Source organism: Heteronotia binoei, chromosome 19, assembly GCF_032191835.1.
Source record: "Heteronotia binoei isolate CCM8104 ecotype False Entrance Well chromosome 19, APGP_CSIRO_Hbin_v1, whole genome shotgun sequence".
NCBI lineage: Eukaryota > Metazoa > Chordata > Lepidosauria > Squamata > Gekkonidae > Heteronotia > Heteronotia binoei.
Genome location: NC_083241.1, coordinates 30861696 through 30881351, shown reverse-complemented (window position 1 = coordinate 30881351; position 19656 = coordinate 30861696). Strand labels below are relative to the sequence as shown.

Here is a 19656-nt window from a genome sequence, read left to right as displayed (position 1 = left end):
AGGATAGAGAGGCCAAGGTCTTCAGAAGAACATCAGGAGAGCCTTCTGGCTCAGACCAGTGGTCCATCTAGTCCAGCATCCTGTCTCACAGTGTCCAGCCAGGTCCTCTGGAGGGGCAACAACAGGGCACAGAGCTCGAGACCTTCCCCCGATGCTATCTCCTGAGCCGTGTTCCCTCTCAGCTGAGTTAGCATGAGCTAGCTCACAGATTTTTAGCCTCCAGCTCACACATTTTTGTCTTAGCTCAGGAAAAATGTACAATAATTTATGCAGTTGCTCACAACTTTAATGCCAGTAGCTCACAAAGTAGAATTTTTGCTCACTAGACTCTGCAGCTTAGAGGGAACATTGCTCCTGACTCCAGGTTTCAGAAGTTTAGTGCCTCTGAATGTGAAGGTTCCCCTCAGTCACCATAGCTAGTAGCAGGGCTTTTTTTTGTAGCAGGAACTCCTTTGCATATTAGGCCACACACACCCCGATGTAGCCAACCCTCCAAGAGCTTACAGGGCTCTTAGCACAGGGCCTACTGTAAGCTCTAGGAGGATTGGCTACATCAGTGGGGTGGGGCCTAATATGCAAAGGAAGTTCCTGCTACAAAAAAAGCCCTGGAATAGCCACTGATAGACTTATCCTCCATGAATCTTTCTAATCCCCTTTGAAAGCTGTCTGTCCCTGTGGCCATCATGGCATCCTCTGGCAGCAGATTCCACATCTTAATCACTGTCTTTGTGGTGAGGAGGATGGGGGCACTTAGCAGGAACGGGGAATCCCTCTGTGGGCACGATACATGACCCATTGTGAGCATCTGCATGGGGTGGGGTGGGCAGGAGACATAGTAGCTTCTGGTTTGAAAATGTCAGCAAATTGTGCTTCATTCTGGACTGTGATGTTTGGAAGCCCCAGGAGCTGCCCATGCAAAAATCTGTAGGGATGACCGTTTTGTTGCACGCAGAGCATGCCATCCCATTGGGAACCTGCAGCCCTCATGCAATGGAATCTCAGAGGAGGAAGTGGGCGTCACTAGGAAGCGAGGGGGTGAGGCTTTATCATCTTGCATCCTCCTTTGTGATTCCCCCACCACCACTCCCACGGCTAGCAGAAACACAATATCCTCTGCTAACGTCAGTGGTTTTGTTTGGTTAATGTCACGTCATGTAAGTCTGAGCCAGAGCAGTCCTTTAACTTGCCAGGAAAGTCCTCTGTGGGTCACTGCCTGGAGCGAGTCGGAACGATCGGAGACAAGTCAGCCGGAGCTGCAAACGCAGTTCAGGGGCTTGTAGACTGGAACAGGTTCAGAGAAGAACTTCGGATGCGGCTGGCCACCTGAAAAACAAGTATCGCAAGGAGAGGTGGAACGACTGAGTCCGTTTCACCAGGAGAAGAGGAGATGGGGAGGGGAAGCTACGATCACATCCTCCAAATATCTGTAAGGCTGTCCCACGGCAGGGGTCCGAGGCTCGTTCTCCGCCATTCCAGGGGGCAAGCCTAGATGGAAGGGACTTGGAGGACAGGAGGATAGACTTCGGTCGAACATATGGAGAAACTTCCTAGGGATAAGACAGCTGGATCTGAGTCTAGCGTGTTAACCCCTCCTATCATTAGGAAGATGTTTTCTGAGGGTACCATGCTGGTCTGCAGTAGAACATCTAGTTCTCATTCAACCAGTATCACCTTAGACACCAACAAGATGTTGGGAAGGAGAGCTTTTGAGACCCCCCCGTTGTCATATACCAAATATCTATCTGACGAAGGGATATTTAACTCTCGGAAGCTCATGCTTGGAAAATCTTGTTGGTTTTTAAGGTGCTACTAGTCTCTGCAGCTCCGCTCCAAAATGTTCTGTCTGAAAAGATGAGAGATGACTCACAAAAATTATTGGTAGTCTTTAAGATGCTACTGGACTCTTGCTCTCATCTTTCTTTTTAATGGTAAGAGGGGTTCAAAACTACGGTTAATTAACTGGTAGGAGGGCAGTTCTGCAGTTGGGGTTTCCAGTCAGAGGCTGGGGAGGAGGACAGACGCTTTGTATTTTCTGCATTAGATGGCCTCTAAGGGACTCTTCCGACTCCCCAACTTTTTTATCTGGTCAAGGAAAGTGCCACGTGTTGCCCTGACCACTCTGCTTTTGTGTTCCAGCAGCATATCCAGCCGCCTATGCACCTATCAGCCAGGCCTTCCACCAGCAAGCTCCCATCATTCCCCAGCAGCAGAGAGAAGGTGAGCAGGAATCAGGGTGGGACAGGAGAAAATCAGGATAATGGCTTGGGTTTTATTGCATAAGAAGCTGCCTTGTACTGTTGGGTGATCAGCCAAGGTCAGTCAGGGACCCCGTAACCTGTTGCTCTGGGACAGTGGCACTCACTCCATGGGATTCAGAGAGCCGCACTCACAATTGGTAGTGGAAAGTCTGGGACCAGCGTATCTGCGGGACCGCCTCTCCCGGTGTGTCCCTCAAAGAGCATCATGCTCAGTCAGAGACAACCAGCTGGTGACCCCCAGCCTGAAAACCTTCCGGCCTTCCTTAACCATGAACAGGGCCTTTTTGACCCTGACCCCCGCTTGGTGGAACTCTCCACCCAGTGAGACCCAGCCCTGCAGGACCTGAAGTGATTTTGCAAGGCCTGAAAGACAAGAGCTGTTCCACCAGGCCAGGGATAGCGATGGTTTGAAGATCACCAACTGCCATCCCTGTAGCTTCTCCCCTCTAACGTGCTCCTTTTCCTGACTGTGATCTCCTAAAATGCAATCGTTTTTACTATTTGCCAACATTGATTGATTGTTTATTTTATTATTGTAAAGTTATTTTTTAAACTGTGTGTTGTGATGCAACCTGCCCAGAGCCCTGCTGTGCAGAGAAAGGTGGGCTAGAAGTCGAAAGTATAAATAAATGAAAATAAAGTGCTGTGAAGGCACAGTCAACTGATGGTGACCCCCAGGGCTTTTTTTGGCAGCAGGAACTCCTTTGCATATTAGGCCACCCCCCACCCTACCCACCACAATGTAACCAGTCCTCCTGGAGCTTACAGTAGGCCCTGTACTAAGAGCCCTGTAAGCTCTTGGAGGATTGGCTCCATCAGGGGTGTGTGGCCTAATATGCAAAGGAGCCCCTGCTAGAATTCTATCTCTGGACCCTGTACTAAGAGCCCTGTAAGCTCTTGGAGGGTTGGCTCCATCAGGGGTGTGTGGCTTAATATGCAAAAGAGCCCCTGCTAGAATTCTATCTCTGGACCCTGTACTGAGAGCCCTGGAAGCTCTTGGAGGATTGGCTGCATCAGAGGTGTGTGGCCTAATATGCAAAGGAGCCCCTGCTAGAATTCTATCTCTGGACCCTGTACTGAGAGCCCTGTAAGCTCTTGGAGGATTGGCTCCATCAGGGGTGTGTGGCCTAATATGCAAAGGAGCCCCTGCTAGAATTCTATCTCTGGATCCTGTACTAAGAGCCCTGTAAGCTCTTGGAGGGTTGGCTCCATCAGGGGTGTGTGGCTTAATATGCAAAAGAGCCCCTGCTAGAATTCTATCTCTGGATCCTGTACTAAGAGCCCTGTAAGCTCTTGGAGGGTTGGCTCCATCAGGGGTGTGTGGCCTAATATGCAAAGGAGCCCCTGCTAGAATTCTATCTCTGGACCCTGTACTGAGAGCCCTGGAAGCTCTTGGAGGATTGGCTGCATCAGAGGTGTGTGGCCTAATATGCAAAGGAGCCCCTTCTAGAATTCTATCTCTGGACCCTGTACTGAGAGCCCTGTAAGCTCTTGGAGGATTGGCCACATCAGGGGTGTGTGGCCTAATATGCAAAGGAGTTCCTGCTAAAAAAAAAAGCCCTGGCGACCCCATAGAACAGGGGTGGTCAAACTTGCTTAACATAAGAACCACATAGAATAAACATCAGATGTCAGAGAGCCACAAGACATGAATATGTTTGAGAGCCAAAAGACAAGAAGGAAGGAAGTCGAATTGATGGGGGGAGGTGGAAAGAAAGCAACTTTAACTTTAAATTCCTTTTTCAAGCTGCTGGTTGGCTTGGCTTAAAGAAGTAATTTAAAGAAACAAATGCCTTCTCCAAGCTGGCCAATGGGGTGGTGGAGGCTTCAAGAGCCACACAACATGTGAAAGAGCCACATGTAGCCACAGTTTGGCCACCCCTGCCATAGGAGTTTTCAAGGCAAGAGACATTCAGTTTGCCATTGCCCACCTGTGAGGCGTGTTAGGCTGGGAGTATGTGACTGGCCGAAGGTCAGCCAGCAAGCTTCCATGGCAGAGTAGAGATTAAAAGCCTTAGCGACAAATCAATTAGCAAATCGTCTGCATTTCTAGAAACCATTTTTCTGTCCTGTCACAGCAACCCCCCTAGAGTTTTCAGTAATGTCACAATTTATCCAAGTTGGCAGAAGTAGTAGAACAAAATAGGAGTCAAATTGCAGCTTTAAGACCAACTTGGTTTTATTCAGAACCTAAGCTTTCGTGTGCTCTAAGCATGCTTCATCAGGTGAGGAATCCGGCACTATTTTATAGTTCCCCTTACACAGACGGTCTTTCTTGAATGAGTTTTTTGTCGACCTCTCACGCTGAATTTTGATAGTGCAAAGTCTGAGTCCAGGGGCACCTTTGAGACCAACTAAGTTTTATTCAAGGTATGAGCTTCCGTGAGGTTTTGTGTGCACAAGTGTGTGTGCGCATGAAAGCTCATACCCTGAATAAAACTTTATTGGTCTTAAAGGGGCCACTGGACTTAAACTTCGTTCTGTTGGTCCAGACCAGGGGTAGCCAAACTGTGGCTCGGGAGCTACATGTGGCTCTTTCACACACATTGTGAGGTTGAGGCTTGAGTAAGTGTGCATGGCATTAGGACCTCAGTCAGCCTCTGTGTTCTGACCCATAGGTAGGCAACTATTTCCAGCATGTGTGAAGCAGGAAAAAGGGGGGGGGGGGGGAGGCAGGCTTGCAAACTCTTCTCCACCACAGAGGTTACCCAGACATCTAGTGCAGGGAAAGAGTGCAAGAGCTGAGGGAGAAATGTGAGCATGTAAGTTGTGTGTAGTATTTGTTCATGTCTTGTGGCTCTCAAACACCTGATGTTTATTCTTTGTGGCTCTTACATTAAGCAAGTTTGGCTACCCCTGCTTCAGACCAACATGGCTGCCCATCTGGATCTGAATAAATGAGCCAGTTTGGTGAAGTGGTTAAGTGTGCGGACTCTTATCTGGGAGAACCGGGTTTGATTCCCCACTCCTCCACTTGCACCTGCTGGAATGGCCTTGGGTCAGCCATAGCCCTGGCAGAGGTTGTCCTTGAAAGAGCAGCTGGTGTGAGAGCCCTCTCCAGCCCCACCCACCTCACAGGGTGTCTGTTGTGGGGAAGGAAGGTAAAGGAGATTGTGAGCCGCTCTGAGACTCTGTCCTTGAAAGGGCAGCTGCTGTGAGAGCCCTCTCAGCCCCACCCACCTCACAGGGTGCCTGTTGTGGGGGAGAAAGATAAAGGAGATTGTGAGCCGCTCTGAGACTCTTCGGAGTGGAGGGCGAGATATAAATCCAATATCTTCATCTACCCCACAGGGTGTCTGTTGTGGGGGAGGAAGATAAAGGAGATTGTGAGCCGCTCTGAGACTCTTCGGAGTGGAGGGCGGGATATAAATCCAATATCTTCTTCTTCTTCTTGAATTTTGATGTCATTTGACTAATTTATTGTAAAAAGCTGCAAACTCCTGTTCTTCGTGTTATTGTGTCTATTGGGGTCCCCATTGTGGTGTCCATAGGTGCTATCATGCCTGCTAACACCTTCTTTTGTGCCTACCAGCTGGGTGGGGCTAAGTAGAGGGTTTGCCCAGCAAGGCATCTGATTGGCTACTGGAGATCTGATTGGCTGTGCTGATTTTTTTAAAAAAAATGTTGCTGTGGCAGCAGCTGCCACCTCAGCACAAGGATCTACACTGTATTACTGAAGTGAAGCTGTGGCAGCCATTTTGTGGCTGGCTTCGCCTCCTTCAGCGGCCATTCTGTAGCAGCCATTTTGTTGCTGCACGCACCATGCCATGTCAGAATTCCAAACGTTTCCACAGACTCAAAAAGGTTGGAGACCCTTAGGGCAGGGGTGGCCAATGGTAGCTCTCCAGATGTTTTTGCCTACAACTCCCATCAGCCCCAGTCAGCATGGCCAATGGCTGGGGCTGATGGGAGTTGTAGGCAAAAAACATCTGGAGAGCTACCGTTGGCCACCCCTGCCTTAGGGCTTTGATACAGTCCTAACAAGGTTAATCCCTTGTTTCTGTCTCCCCATTTGGAATTTGCATGTGATATCTAACTGCTGATTCAAGCAGAAGAATTAAGTTTTTTTTTTTAAAAGACCATTTAAAATAATTTTGTTTTTAAGAAAGAGAAACGAAGCGCTGAAGAAACAATGCTAAATACAATGAGAGCTCAGAGGTAGCAAGTTATGAGAAAGAAGTGCAAAACAATGGCTTCTGTGGGTCTCTTTGCTGACGCTCCTCTTCTTTTTTATGTGTTCACTGGCGCTGTCCCAGGTCCTGAAGGCTGTAACCTCTTCATTTATCACCTGCCCCAGGAGTTCGGGGACGCAGAACTCATGCAGATGTTCTTGCCTTTTGGCAATGTCATCTCTGCCAAAGTCTTTGTTGACCGTGCCACCAACCAAAGTAAATGCTTTGGTAAGTACCTAGTCTGCTGTGCTCCAGAGTCTCTCATCAACAGAAGTACCTGTCTATCTCCATGTTTCCCATTTCAGCAGAAAATGTTGTTCAGAACAAATTACAAAGATGACCTAACTCCAAGGGTAACAAGAGGAAGAAATTTTACTTACAAAAAAATAGCAACACATCTTACATGACATATTCATGTAGAGACATTTAACTTATTGTGAACAGACTGACAAGATTAGGAAGAACTTCCTGACCGTTAGAGCGGTTCCTCAGTGGAACAGACTTCCTCGGGAGGTGGTGGGCTCTCCTTCCTTGGAGGTTTTTAAACAGAGGCTAGGTGGCCATCTGACAGCAATGAAGATCCTGTGAATTTTGGGAGAAGTGTTTGTGAGTTTCCTGCGTTGTGCAGGGGGTTGGACTAGATGATCCTAGAGGTCCCTTCCAACTCTATGATTCTATGAAGATTTTCAGGGTATAAGCTTTTGAGAGTCAAAGCCTTTGTGGCTCAGTCTGTTGGAGGAACCTTAAAGAAAGGAGAATTGTACCTTGAAATTGTATTTATTTATTTATTTATTTATTTATTTATTTGGGATTTATATCCCGCCCTTCCCACACGTGGCTCAGGGCGGCTTCCAGTGATAGATCCAACAAAATTACAGTATTTAAACATATAAAGGGATCAGCATTTAAAACAGATAAAAACAGATAAAACCATGGTTATCAATAAATATTAATAAATATTTCAACTATATATAAAAGAAGTCCGGCAAGTTACATTAAAATTCTCAAGCTAGGTATAGGCTAGCCGGAAGAGGGTCGTCTTACAGGCCCTGCGGAACTGTACAAGGTCCCGCAGGGCCCTCACCTCCTCCGGCAGCTGATTCTACCATGTAGGGGCCATAACAGAGAAAGCCCTTTCTCTGGTGGATTTCAAACGGGCTTCCTTCGGCCCAGGGATAGTAAGGAGATTTTGTGTTCCCGACCTCAGTACTCTCTGGGGAACGTGCGGGGAAAGACAGTCCTTCAGGTAGACAGGTCCCAAGCCATATAAGGCTTTAAAGGTGATAACCAGCACCTTGTACCGGACTCGGTATATTACTGGAAGCCAGTGCAGGGTCCGAAGACCCGGCTGAATGTGTTCCCACTTTGGGAGACCCAATAACAGCCGGGCCGCGGCATTCTGCACCAGCTGCAATTTCCGAGTTCGGGACAGGGGCAGCCCCATGTAGAGGGCATTACAGTAGTCTAACCTCGAGGTGACCGTGGCATGGATCACTGTTGCTAGGTCGTCGCGCTCCAAAAAGGGGGCCAACTGCCTTGCCCGCCTAAGATGAAAAAACGCGGACTTGGCAGCAGCTGCTATCTGAGCCTCCATCTTTAAGGAAGGCTCCAACAGCACCCCCAAGCTCCTGACCCTGTCCGCCGCTATCAGCGGCGCGCCGTCAAAGGCTGGTAGGGGGATCTTGAAACAAAGAAACTTGCAGCATACAGGAAACCATTACGCTTTTGAACACTGCAACAGTTAAGTTCCCATACTTCTTAAAGAAACACTATTTCTGTTTAAGTAAAAAAACTGTTTTATTTAGAATTAAAGATCCCTTTTTAAAATCTTACTGCCACCCATACACTGAATGTTCTGGCATTTTACCAGATATAATGAAGCTATTCTGTTTTTTGGGTTTAACTAAGGTGAGAGCCTTTGGTGGCAATGAAAAAGAATCACTAGGGAATGCTAAGGCAGTCAAGGAAGCAGTCAAATTATGCATCATTTCAGAACACTACAGAGAGGCGCAATCCCAGGTGTAGTGGTTAAGTGCGTGGTTGGAGCCAGTTTTGGTGTAGTGGTTAAGTGCGCGGACTCTTATCTGGGAGAACCGGGTTTGAGTCCCCACTCCTCCACTTGCAGCTGTTGGAATGGCCTTGAGTCAGCCATAGCTCTCACAGTGTTGTCCTTGAAAGGGCAGCTTCTGTGATAGCTCTCTCAGCCCCACCTAGCTCACAGGGTGTCTGTTGTGAGGGAGGAAGGTAAAGCAGATTGTGAGCCGCTCTGAGATTCAGAGTGACGGGTGGGATACAAATTCAGTATCTTCTTATCTTCTTCTACCTTTGCATCTTGAGTTTCTTCTTTACAACACCCCTCCCGTCTTCTGACTGGAATAAAAGGACTCCAAGGTGGCCACTTCTACTTATGTTTGGCAGAGGGAGTTTTGAGTCTTGAAAACTTATATCAGGGGTGGCCAAACTTGCTTAACGAAAGAGCCACATAGAATAAATGTCATATGTTTGAGAGCAGCAAGACATGGATGTCAGGTGTTTGAGTGCAGGCAGGAAGGAAGGAGGGGGAGGGAGGGAGAGGGGGAGAGAGGTGGAAAGAAAGCAACTTTAACTTTAAATGCCAGTTTAGTGTAGTGGTTAAGTGCGCAGACTCTTATCTGGGAGAACCGGGTTTGATTCCCCACTCCTCCACTTGCACCTGCTGGAATGGCCTTGAGTAAGCCATAGCTCTCACAGGAGTTGTCCTTGAAAGGGCAGCTTCCGTGAGATCCCTCTCAGCCCCACCTACCTCACAGGGTGTCTGTTGTGGGGGGAGAAGATATAGGAGATGGTAAGCCGCTCTGAGTCTCTGATTCAGAGAGAAGGGCGGGGCATAAATCTGCAGTCTTCTTCTTCAAGCACTCTGTGAAAGTCTCTGGAAGACAAGGGAAGCCATTCATTAGAGAAGTTCTGCTATTGACTCACAATACAACAAACGCTAAATGACTCAACGCCGCCTTAGCTTTGGGCTTCTCAGCAGCAAGACAAATTGTGACTAGCTACTAGAATCGATACAACAAATGACGGAGAGGCAGGAGGTTAAGGCAGGCAAAAGATCCGTTCAAAGAATATTTGACTACCTTGAATGAATGGAAGGCAGCCGGTTATGATGAATGGTGCTTGGGGATGCCAGAAGGAGTCTCAGAGCTGGAAAGCCGTCGTTTTCTGAGCAGGCAGGCCTGGCAAGTGACGTTGGGGTGGAATGGGGGAAGCAAGGCAAAGAAAGCTTTACAAGATGGGGTTTATAAGGCCGTTCACTCAGACTTCTATCCCTGGGAAGTTATCAGGGCAGATCATAAAGCAATGCATCTGCAAACACCGGGAAAAGAAGGAAGGTTGAGTTTACTGTGCAAACAGGTTGACTGGGGCTGTTCAGGGGTCTCAAAATATATGAATGGGACCCCCTCCCTCCAAAAAAAACCTAACGGAGAGATGGTCCGCATAGAGGTTTTAACCATTTCACTCCTGCACAGTTTTGCAAATAACCTGCTTCCCTGCCCCCACACACGTGCATTTTCGTTTAGCTGTTCTCAGGGCTTTTTTGGTAGAAAAAGCCCAGCAGGAACTCATTTGCATATTAGGCCACACACCCCTGATGTCACCAATGTTTCACATAGAGCTTTCTGTAGAAAAAGCCCAGCAGGAATTCATTTACATATTAGGCCACACCCCCTAACACCAAGCCAGCCAGAACTGCATTCCTGCTAAAAAAGCGGGGGGGGGGGGGCCCTGGCTGTTTTGTCACTAAAAGGGTATGATGGTAAAGTGGGGGAGGGCTCCAGTTTTGCTTAATTGGACCGTGCAGAGGGTGCAGCAGACTGTGTTGGAAGTTCACGTGCCTGAAATTCAATTGAATTCGCATATCTTCGGGAACAGCTCTCCCCATATGACCCCGCCCCCCGGTTCTGCTACTCAACATTTTCTCATAGTCCCTGGCCCTATGGACACCCGTTTGGCTTTAACGAGGACCAGGGCCTTTTCGGTCTGGGCCCCTACCTGGTGGAATGAGCTCCCGCTGGAGATCCGGGCCTTGCAGGACTTACCAAGGTCTCGCAGGGCCTGTAAGGTGGAGCTCTTCCGCCAGGCTTTTAATTAATCCAGCAGGCATCCTTTGAAAGTCATCACTTCCCCCAGCATTTCACCATTATGGTGTTCATGTCATACTGTTAGCCATCAGCCACATGCTGTTGGGTAGTTTTACCGCCTACGACCGTAAGATGGTTTATTGTGCTGCTCCTGTTTTTCGCAATGCTTGTTTTTATGATATTATTTTAACTCTGGTTTTACTATTGTAAGCCACCCTGAGCCCGCTTGCAGGATAGGGTGGGATATAAATCCAAAAATTAAATTAAATTAAAGGGCCCTAGGAAGATCACGGCATAGGATCCCCCAGCATCTCTTCTGTACAGGCCAGGGGTCTCCAACCTTTTTTGAGCCTACAGGCACCTTTGGAATTCTGACACAGTATGGTGGGGGCAGTCACAAAATGGCTGTCAACGGTTTTGCCTCAGTAGGCAGGGCCAGCCACAAAATGGCCGCTTCAGCTTTCTATTGTGGTGACAGCTACTGCCAAAACTTCATTTGGAAAAAAAAAACCTGTCAACTCTCTAGCTCTCTCTAGGAGAGCCAGTTTGGTGTAGTGGTTAAATGTGCGGTCTCTTATCTGGGAGAACCGGGTTTGATTCCCCACTCCTCCACTTGCACCTGCTGGCATGGCCTTGGGTCAGCCATAGCTCTGGCAGGGGTTGTCCTTGAAAGAGCAGCTGCTGTGAGAGCCCTCTCCAGCCCCACCCACCTCACAGGGTGTCTGTTGTGGGGGAGGAAGGTAAAGGAGATTATGAGCCGCTCTGAGACTCTTCAGAGTGGAGGGCGGGATATAAATCCAATATCTTCTTCTAGTGGCTAAAAGCCTCACCTACTTTCTAAAAACACTTGGTGGGTACAATGGTTCCCACGGAAACCACGCTTACCCCTGATCGAGACCCTCAGCCTTAGGGAACTGTGTTGGCATCACCCTACACCCTACTCCCTGCTCGCCAAGACAACCGACAAGCAAAACAAATCAAATGGTCCCTCTTTTTATTTTTGGACAAAAATGAACCTGGCAAGACCAAGTTCCTTTTGTGTTTCTCAGAACACCTCAGGTGAACAGCAGGCCAAGCTACACTTGATAGATATAATTGGGGTTTTTTAAACATTGTTGTGGGTAGTTATGCCTAGGGAGGTCTGAAAGCCTGCAGTGCCCCGAATAATCAGCTGGCTTGAGAATATGTCATTTCTCTCAACACCTGCCGTCTGTGAAATACTTGCAAAAATACAGCCATGATCCCAAGCTGAAAACAGCTGAACATATGAACATATGAAGCTGCCTTATACTGAATCAGACTCTTGGTCCATCAAAGTCAGCACTGTCTACTCACACTGGCAGTGGCTCTCCAGAGCCTCAAGCTGAGGTTTTTTACACCTATTTGCCTGGACCCTTTTTAGTTGGAGATGCCGGGGATTGAACCTGGATACCAAGCAGATGTTCTACCACTGAGCCACCATCCCTCAATGGTGCTCATGGTGGTGAACTTGTCGCCTTCCTTCCTTCCCTCCCTCCCTTCTTCCCTCCCGCCTTCCTTCCTTCCTTCCATCCTTCCCTCCCTCCACTTCTTCTCTCTCCCAGGTTTTGTCAGTTTTGACAATCCAACTAGTGCTCAGGCAGCCATTCAGGCCATGAACGGCTTCCAGATCGGCATGAAGAGGCTAAAGGTCCAACTAAAACGGCCAAAAGATGCCAACAGACCCTATTGACCCCTGCTCACCTTGGCCCTGAAAACAGGTAAGATCAGATGACATCGATTAGGTTGGGGGGGGGGGGGGATCTTCACTTACACTGCCGGGCAGCTAGGGGGCAGGATGACCATCTCTTGGTTTTTTCGTTGCTGGGTTATCAGAGAGGTGCTGACCCTCCTTCTGTGTATCTCAGTCCATTTTTATCCTTTGAATTGCTCAGAGGAGCATAGGGGTGACTCCCTGCCTGGGAATGAGCTCCTTGCCAGTTGGTCAGCTGGTAGGGAATGCCATGTTTATTGCACCTTCCTTTGGAGAACCTTTGGGGGGGTTGTCCCCAAAACTTCGGGTTGCCAGGTTCAGTTCAAGAAATATCTGGGGACTTTGGGGGGTGGAGCCAGGAACAAAGTTGTGACAAGCACAATTCAACTCCAAAGGGAGTCCTGGCCATCACATTTAAAGGGATGGCGCACCTTTTAAATGCCTTTCCTCTGTTGGAAATAATGGATAGGGGCACCTTCTTTTGGGGCCCATAGAACTGGGCTCCCTGGTCCAATCTTTTTGAAATTTGGAGGGTATTATGGGGAGAGGCATTGGATGGTATGCTGAAAATTTGGTGCCTCTACCTCAAAAAACAGTCCCCCTCCAGATGCCCGTAGACCAATTCTCCATTATCCCCTATGGGAATCAGTCTCCATAGGGAATAATGGAGTGCTCAGCAAACATTCCCCTTCCCTCCCCGCTATCTGATGACCCTGAAGCAGGGGGAGGATCCCTGCCTCCACCTGGGGATTGGCAACCTTACCAAGACTCCAGCTGCGTGTGGGCACCAGAGGGGCTGTGCTGTGCTTGCTTTGTGAGGGATCGCTGCCTTGTAGGGTTGCCAGATCCAGATTGGGACGCTCCTGGAGATTTGGGGGTGGAGCCTGGGGAGGACAGGGACCTCAGTGGGGTGCAGTGCCACAGAGTCCGCCCTCCAAAGCATCCCTTTGCTCCGGGGGGGAGCTGATCTCTGTAATCTGGAGATGAGCTGTGATTCTGCAGGATCCAGAGGTCCCACCTGGAGGTTGGCATCCTTACATGCTCTCTTGTGCATGCAAGCCCATATTGGTTGAGGTTTCCCCCCTTTACCTCTCAACTGTTTCTAATCCAGAAAGCATCATATGAAGAAGTTCTGAAGGACCCAGATCAGGGGTGTCGAAGTCATTTGTTATGAGGGCCGGATCTGACATAAATGAGACCTTGTTGGGCCGGGCCAGGTCAGGTTGGGCTGAGCCATGTCGGGCCAGGCCATGTGTGTACCTATTTAAGATTAAATAGCAGAGATATAAATTTTATAAAGAACATAGACAAACACAAATATATATTTTTTAAAAACTTAAAACATGCTTAAAACGTTAGCGCTCATTGGTCTTAAAGTTGCTTTCTTTGTATTTCTCCCATGGGATCCAGGGAACTGGGCAAAGGAAGCTCTGGCTCTTTCCTTCCTTCCCCAGGGGATAGGGGGGAGCCTCAGCCAATAGAAGGAAGAGGCTTGGCTCAGTAGCTCTGCTGTGCAATTGAGAGAGCCTGGCAAAGCAAGCTATTCCTCCCCCCTTCCTCCCCAAGGGAGGAGCCTCAGCCAATGGCGAAAAAGAGGTTTTGCTCTGTAGCTCCTGTGCAATTGAGCAAGCCTTGCAAAGCAAGCTGAGATGCAGAAGGAAGGAAGACAGAGGGAGAAGGAAGCAGATGACAGCCATTTGCTCGGGGACCTGATAGGAGCTCTCTGGGGACCTGATTTGGCCACCGAACTGCATGTTTGACACCCCTGACTTAGATACGTTCAAGTGAAATATGGCTGGAAGTTAAAAGACTGGGCCTACCTAGACAATTTTAATAACACTGAATGGATTTTTTTTTTTTTTGCAAAAAAAATATTTTATTTCACATTAAAACCTCCTTTCCTTTTCTCAAAGACGTTTTCGGCATGCCTCTCCAACGTTGAGCCCAAGTTTTTAATTCCCTGGACTGCATTCATACTCCCTCATATGTCATGCCTAAACTTGAGTGGCCCCCTCTGGTTTTATTTTTCTGACATCCTCATTTTCTTTTAGTGACACTGGCCCCTTATGCATCACAGCATGTCATCCTGTTAGCTGCCGGCGGTCTCTGATGGGGCGCTTTCTCCTAGGTGGTCTTAGTTGGTTTATCTGTTGACTCTATTGATAGCCCGCCTTTCTCCACAGACACTCATGGACCCAGAATAAAACCAACATATTTCTACAGCAATAAGACATCCAATAGGAACTTGGGTTACGGGAATGAAAATAACAAACTCCCTAAGGCAAAGTATTCTATAAGTAATATTGTGAGTGAAACCACAGGGCAGTAAAAGCAGGATATAATGTCTAGAATAATGATTAAGAGTGGTCCAAGGGTCCCCAACCTTTTCTAGCCTGTGGGCACCTTTGAAATTCTGACATGGGGGGGGGAAGCGCAACTGCAAAATGGCTGCCAAAAGAGGCAGAGCCAACCACAAAATATCAGAGAGGGAGGTTATGCTTCACCAGGGCTTTTTTTGTAGAAAAAAACAACCACAGCAGGAGCTCCCCCATGCCCTTAAGATACCTCCCTGTGCCTTACCCAGCATGCCAGCTGGAGCCCTGGCCAGCCCAGGTGGAGCCCCGCTCCTGTGCACTTCTGGCCTAGGACAGTCTGAAAATCTTTTTTGAGATGAAAGTCCATTTGATTTTGAAATGCCTGAGGGGGAAAACATGATTCTCGCTTACTGAGGGGGGAAATAAGGCCCTGGTATGTTCTTGTGCCTGAATTTAAACATCATGACTAATCTGAGGCCTAATCTTTTTTTTTTTTTTTTAAATTTAAGCTGAAAGCAGGGCTGTTGGGGAGGAACACAACCGCAAACCACCAAACCAATTCATCTTTTCTTTTATATTTTGTTCCCTCCGACCCATCCACGTTGTGTCTCTAACCCAACCAAGCCAATCATAAGCTCCAAGATGACCCCAGGAGTTGCCTAGCAACCCTCTAGCTGTTATGGGAGACCCAAACAAAATAAAAAGCTCTCCCTCCCAAATTATCTGCAACTGTAAGTGACACTCTCATGTTGTCATCGTGCTCTTCGATGACGCCATGTGGCCAGTTGTAACCTTGTTGCATGACTTTGCCGTGGATCTTCTCTCTCTCTCTCTTTCCTTTCGGGTTTGTTTGTTTTTTAATTGGTTCTCTACCCCACCCTCTCTTCTGGCGGTTGTAAAGTGCCGTTATCAATGCGCCCGTGGTGGAGTAGATTTTGGAGTGTCAATTGGTCAGTCTTGCTTAGTCGTGGACTTTCTGAGCACATCAGTCGCCATCTTTTCCTCCTTCATTATCCTTCTCTGTCCTTTTCTATTTGTGTCGTGACAATGATGTATATTTCCCTTTGTGTTTGCCATGTGATTTACTGCTGGGGAAACCATTGGTTGTTCTTGTTCAACAGGGATCCCCAACCTTGTGGAGACTGTGGGTGCTTTTGTAACGTTGAAGACAGGTAGTGGGTGCCACCACAAAATGGCTGCCATAGGGGAACAGGAGCTATCACAAAATGGCTGCTGAACACAAAATGCCTGTGATGCCAGTTAAGGCCAGTCATCAAATGGTGGAAGTTCCCAAGCCAAGTGTCCTCTCATGATGGAAGTAGCTGTTTCCAATAGCCAAGGCCAGTGCTAGGGTTTTTGGTGCCCTAGGCGACTTGCCCACTAGCACCCCCCGCCCCCAAATTTAAAAACAGAGAATTGTAGGAGAAATGAAGAAGCTTGGAACTATTTACATTTTTAGTTTACAGTTTTTTTTATTTTAGATTTTATTTTATTTTTTAAAAAAATTGTGAGATTAAGCAATAAAAATTGTGAGAATACTACTTGATCCTTTTAGCTGGAGGTGCCAGGGACATGACCATTTCTACTTGATCCTTTTTGTTGGAGGTGCCAGTGACAAGACCTTGTGCATGTGAGAAAGATGCTCTGCCCCTGAGCTATGACTCCCCACCCCATGGCTCTGTTAAACTAAAGTAGGAAGGATGAGTGGCAGCTTACAATTTTAAATCACTTCTCCAAGTCAAGCCAGCTGGCGGCTTAGAGAATGCATTTAAAGTTAAAGTGACTTTATTTCCACTTCTCCCTCCCCATCTATTTTCCTCCCTCCCTCCCTCTCGTCTTACATAAACCGCTTTGGGTTTCGTAGGGAAGAAAAGCAGTAGATAAACATGTGAAAGGGAGCCCTCCTGGTGTCCAGAACTGCGGTCATTTCCAAACTAGAAAGAATTGGCCTACTTCCTGCTTGGCAAAATCATCTTTAAAAGCTGCCTTTTTTGTATGTCTCCCCCCCCACCACCATTCCCATTCCTTTGCTTATTTTTTTTCTATTCAAACCCTTTTTTAAAAAAACCCATTAACAGTAGGCTAATTCTCACGACAAGCCTGTGAGGTAGGCTAGGCTGAGAGTACATTATCGGCCAAAGGTCAGCCAGTGAGCTTCCATGGCAGCACAGAGTTCCACCTTTAAAAGCCGTAGAGATAAATTCATTAGCGAATCGTTCATATTTCTAGAAACCTCGTGTGGGGGGTGCTTTTGAGAGCCAGTTTGGTGTAGTGGTTAAGTGCGTGGACTCTTATCTGGGAGAACCGGGTTTGATTCCCCACTCCTCCACTTCCAGCACCTGCTGGAATGGCCTTGGGTCAGCCGTAGCTATCACAGGAGTTGTCCTTGAAAGGGCAGCTTCTGTGAGAGCCCTCTAGGCCCCACCCGCCTCAAAGGATGTCTGTTGTGGGTGGAGAAGATATAGGAGATTGTAAGCCACTCTGAGTCTCTGATTCAGAGGGAAGGGCGGGGTATAAATCTGCAGTCTTCTTCTTTTGTGGTCAAGTCACAGGGTTTTCAAGGCAAGAGACGTTCAAACGTGTTTTGCCATTGCCTGCCTCTGCGTTGCGACCTTGGTATTTCTTGGAGGTCTCCTATCCCAATACTAACCAAGCCTGACTCTGTTTAGCTTCTGAGATCCGACGAGATTGGGCTAACCTGGGCTACCCAGGTCAGGGCTCTTGAATCCTTAACAGTATTCAAAGTTATAATACTTTCTTGTCCTTAAAAAAAAATTGTTTTGCAGTAACAGCACATTTACTTTTCAAAACTAACCTAAGTATCAAATCTCCACGCTGTGCGTTTTTGGCAGCGGTGATCAGTAGGAGGCATATTTTGATGTAGCTTGTCCGGCGCATGAAGCCGACCTCTTGTCAAGGTCAGTGTGATCCACTCTGACTGACAACAGTGTGATCCAATCTGACTGACAGCAGCTCTCCAGAGGTTCAGGGGGAGGCCCTTTCCCACCATCTTCTATCTGATCCTTGTTGCTAGACCTGCCTGGGATTGAACCTGGGACCTTCTGCATGCCAGGCAGATACGCTGCCACTGAGCCAGAGCCCTTCCCTTGATGATTCACACACCGTGAGAGAAGCTCTTGCCCCTCGGACTTAAGGCATGTCCTTACCCAGTGCCTTATGTCCACAGTGGAGTGTATGCCACAGCTGCTCCTGAGTGCAGGAAAAAGGCAGAAATGGGTACAGAATTCAGTATCCTGAGACCTTCCGAACCACAGTGTCTCGGGTGGGGGGCGGAGTTTCGTCATATAGCCTTTTGTCAATTAGAAGGCAGTCTGAAAGACACTTTCCTGGCAGTAAGTCCCATTGAGTAGCACAGGAAACGTATCTCATGCAAGTGATTAAAAGGTGGAATTCCCTGCCAGAGTATGTAGCGATGGCCACAGGAATAGACAGCTTTTAAAGGGTGTGGGACAGATTCATGGAGGAAAGGACTATCAGTAGGTATTAACCAAGGTGACTCAAGGGAGCCTCCACATTCAGAGGCAGTCAGTCTGTGATTCCCAGCGTCAGGAAGCAACATCAGGGGAAGACCTTGGCCTCGCTGCTCTGTTGTTGGCCCTCCGGAGGAACTCAGCTGCCATGTGAAACAGGATGCTGGACTACATGGACCACACGTCTGTTCCAGCAGGGCTCTTCTTGTGTTCCTAGACCTAGCTAAGGATTCCCCCTTAATCATGTGGAATAAAGCTCTTGTCTCCAAATATCTTTGATTCGCATAACTCTAGCCTTGCAGGATTTGGTACAACAGAACTATATTTTTTGCAATCAGTGAGCAGTACATCCTTGAGTGTATTTTTATGCCGTGCTTTCTGGATGGAGTGCCTCCTGCCAGGCCCTGATACATTCTTTCTGACCTCCTCTCCCTTCTTCTCTTGCAGATGGGACGCCGTGCGGCGTATGAAGAGTATTCCCCTTGTCCCGAGTGCAGTATCCAAACTTGTAACTCTCTTTCTTTGCAACATATCACGGAAGAAGAGGAGGAGGAGGGAGAAGAAGAGAGAAAGGATGCTCGTGAAAAAGAGAGCCAGTTTGGTTGTACCTATCTTTTTTTTTTCCCTTAGTTTCCAGAATCAGTTGGGGTTTTGTCTCTTTAAAGGCGGACGGCAAGCTAAGAAGGGTGATGCAACGATATTGGAAAGAAGGGAAAGAGGATATTTATGGATTCGGAGCTCCAGGACGGAAGAGGCTGCCGAAGGAAGATTTTTTTTTAAGAAAATCCCTCGCGACTCAGAGGGGTAGGATTTTTTGCAAGAGGAAAGGTCGCGGGCACAGTAGCCTGCTGGTGGGACCTGCCTCTCAGAAGCACTTGACCAATTACTAGAGACTTCAGAAGAGCGAGGCCAAACAGATCTAAACCAAAGCTGGTGGATTTGGACTAGGCTTATTATGTTTCACCTGGGAAATGCTTTGTTTTTAAAAAAAGAAAGGGTAAGAGGAAAAGAAAAGGGGAGGGAGATTTTTTTCCACGTCTGTTTTGGGAAAGAAAATCAAAAAAATGCTAAGAGGATGTTGAACTTAACAGAAGATTATATATATAAATAGGTCTATATATCTATATCCTACGGAACCGGGGGGGGGTTGTGGGGAGTTTCGTTCCCCCTTTCTCGCCTGGCCGGGGAGACTGGATTAACTTCTTTCAAAGTCATATCATTCCTTAGTGTTTAGGGACCAAAGGACTAATGCTTTTTTAATATATATATATAAATTAATTAATTTAAAAAACAAAACGACAAAAAAAAGAGAGAGAGAGAGAAAACCACAATACGAAAACTCGAAAGAAGTTTTAAAAAGCGAAACAAGGAGGGGGGGGGGGGGGAAAGCTTCATGTCAAAGCCGCGAGTGTTCCAAGAGGAACGTCAGCTCAAGCAAAAGCAGATTTCGCTTTGTATGCAGTGTAGTGAGTACCGGTGGCCTCGTGACCGCATCGCATTTCTTATTGGAAGAGAGGGGTCCAGGAGGGTGAAGAAGCTGACTGGAGAGGCTGCTTTGGCCGGGGCAACC

At 47.7% G+C, this 19656-nt stretch overlaps 1 protein-coding gene across 13 annotated transcripts in view; it reads left to right on the top strand.

Moving 5' to 3' along the window:
- Window positions 1–19202, top strand: part of CELF6 (CUGBP Elav-like family member 6) — a 232502-nt gene extending 213300 nt beyond the window's left edge. For 10 of the 13 annotated variants that reach the window (XM_060260025.1, XM_060260027.1, XM_060260026.1 and 7 more), the window contains 4 exons: window positions 2137–2217; window positions 6515–6658; window positions 12132–12287; window positions 18534–19202. In XM_060260025.1, coding sequence (XP_060116008.1) covers window positions 2137–2217; window positions 6515–6658; window positions 12132–12259 — 353 coding nt within the window. In that variant the 3' untranslated portion in view covers window positions 12260–12287; window positions 18534–19202. The remainder of the gene's footprint in view (window positions 1–2136; window positions 2218–6514; window positions 6659–12131; window positions 12288–18533) is intronic. The other 3 variants (XM_060260029.1, XM_060260028.1, XM_060260022.1) reach the window with 1 other exon arrangement.
- Window positions 19203–19656: the final 454 nt, after the last annotated feature.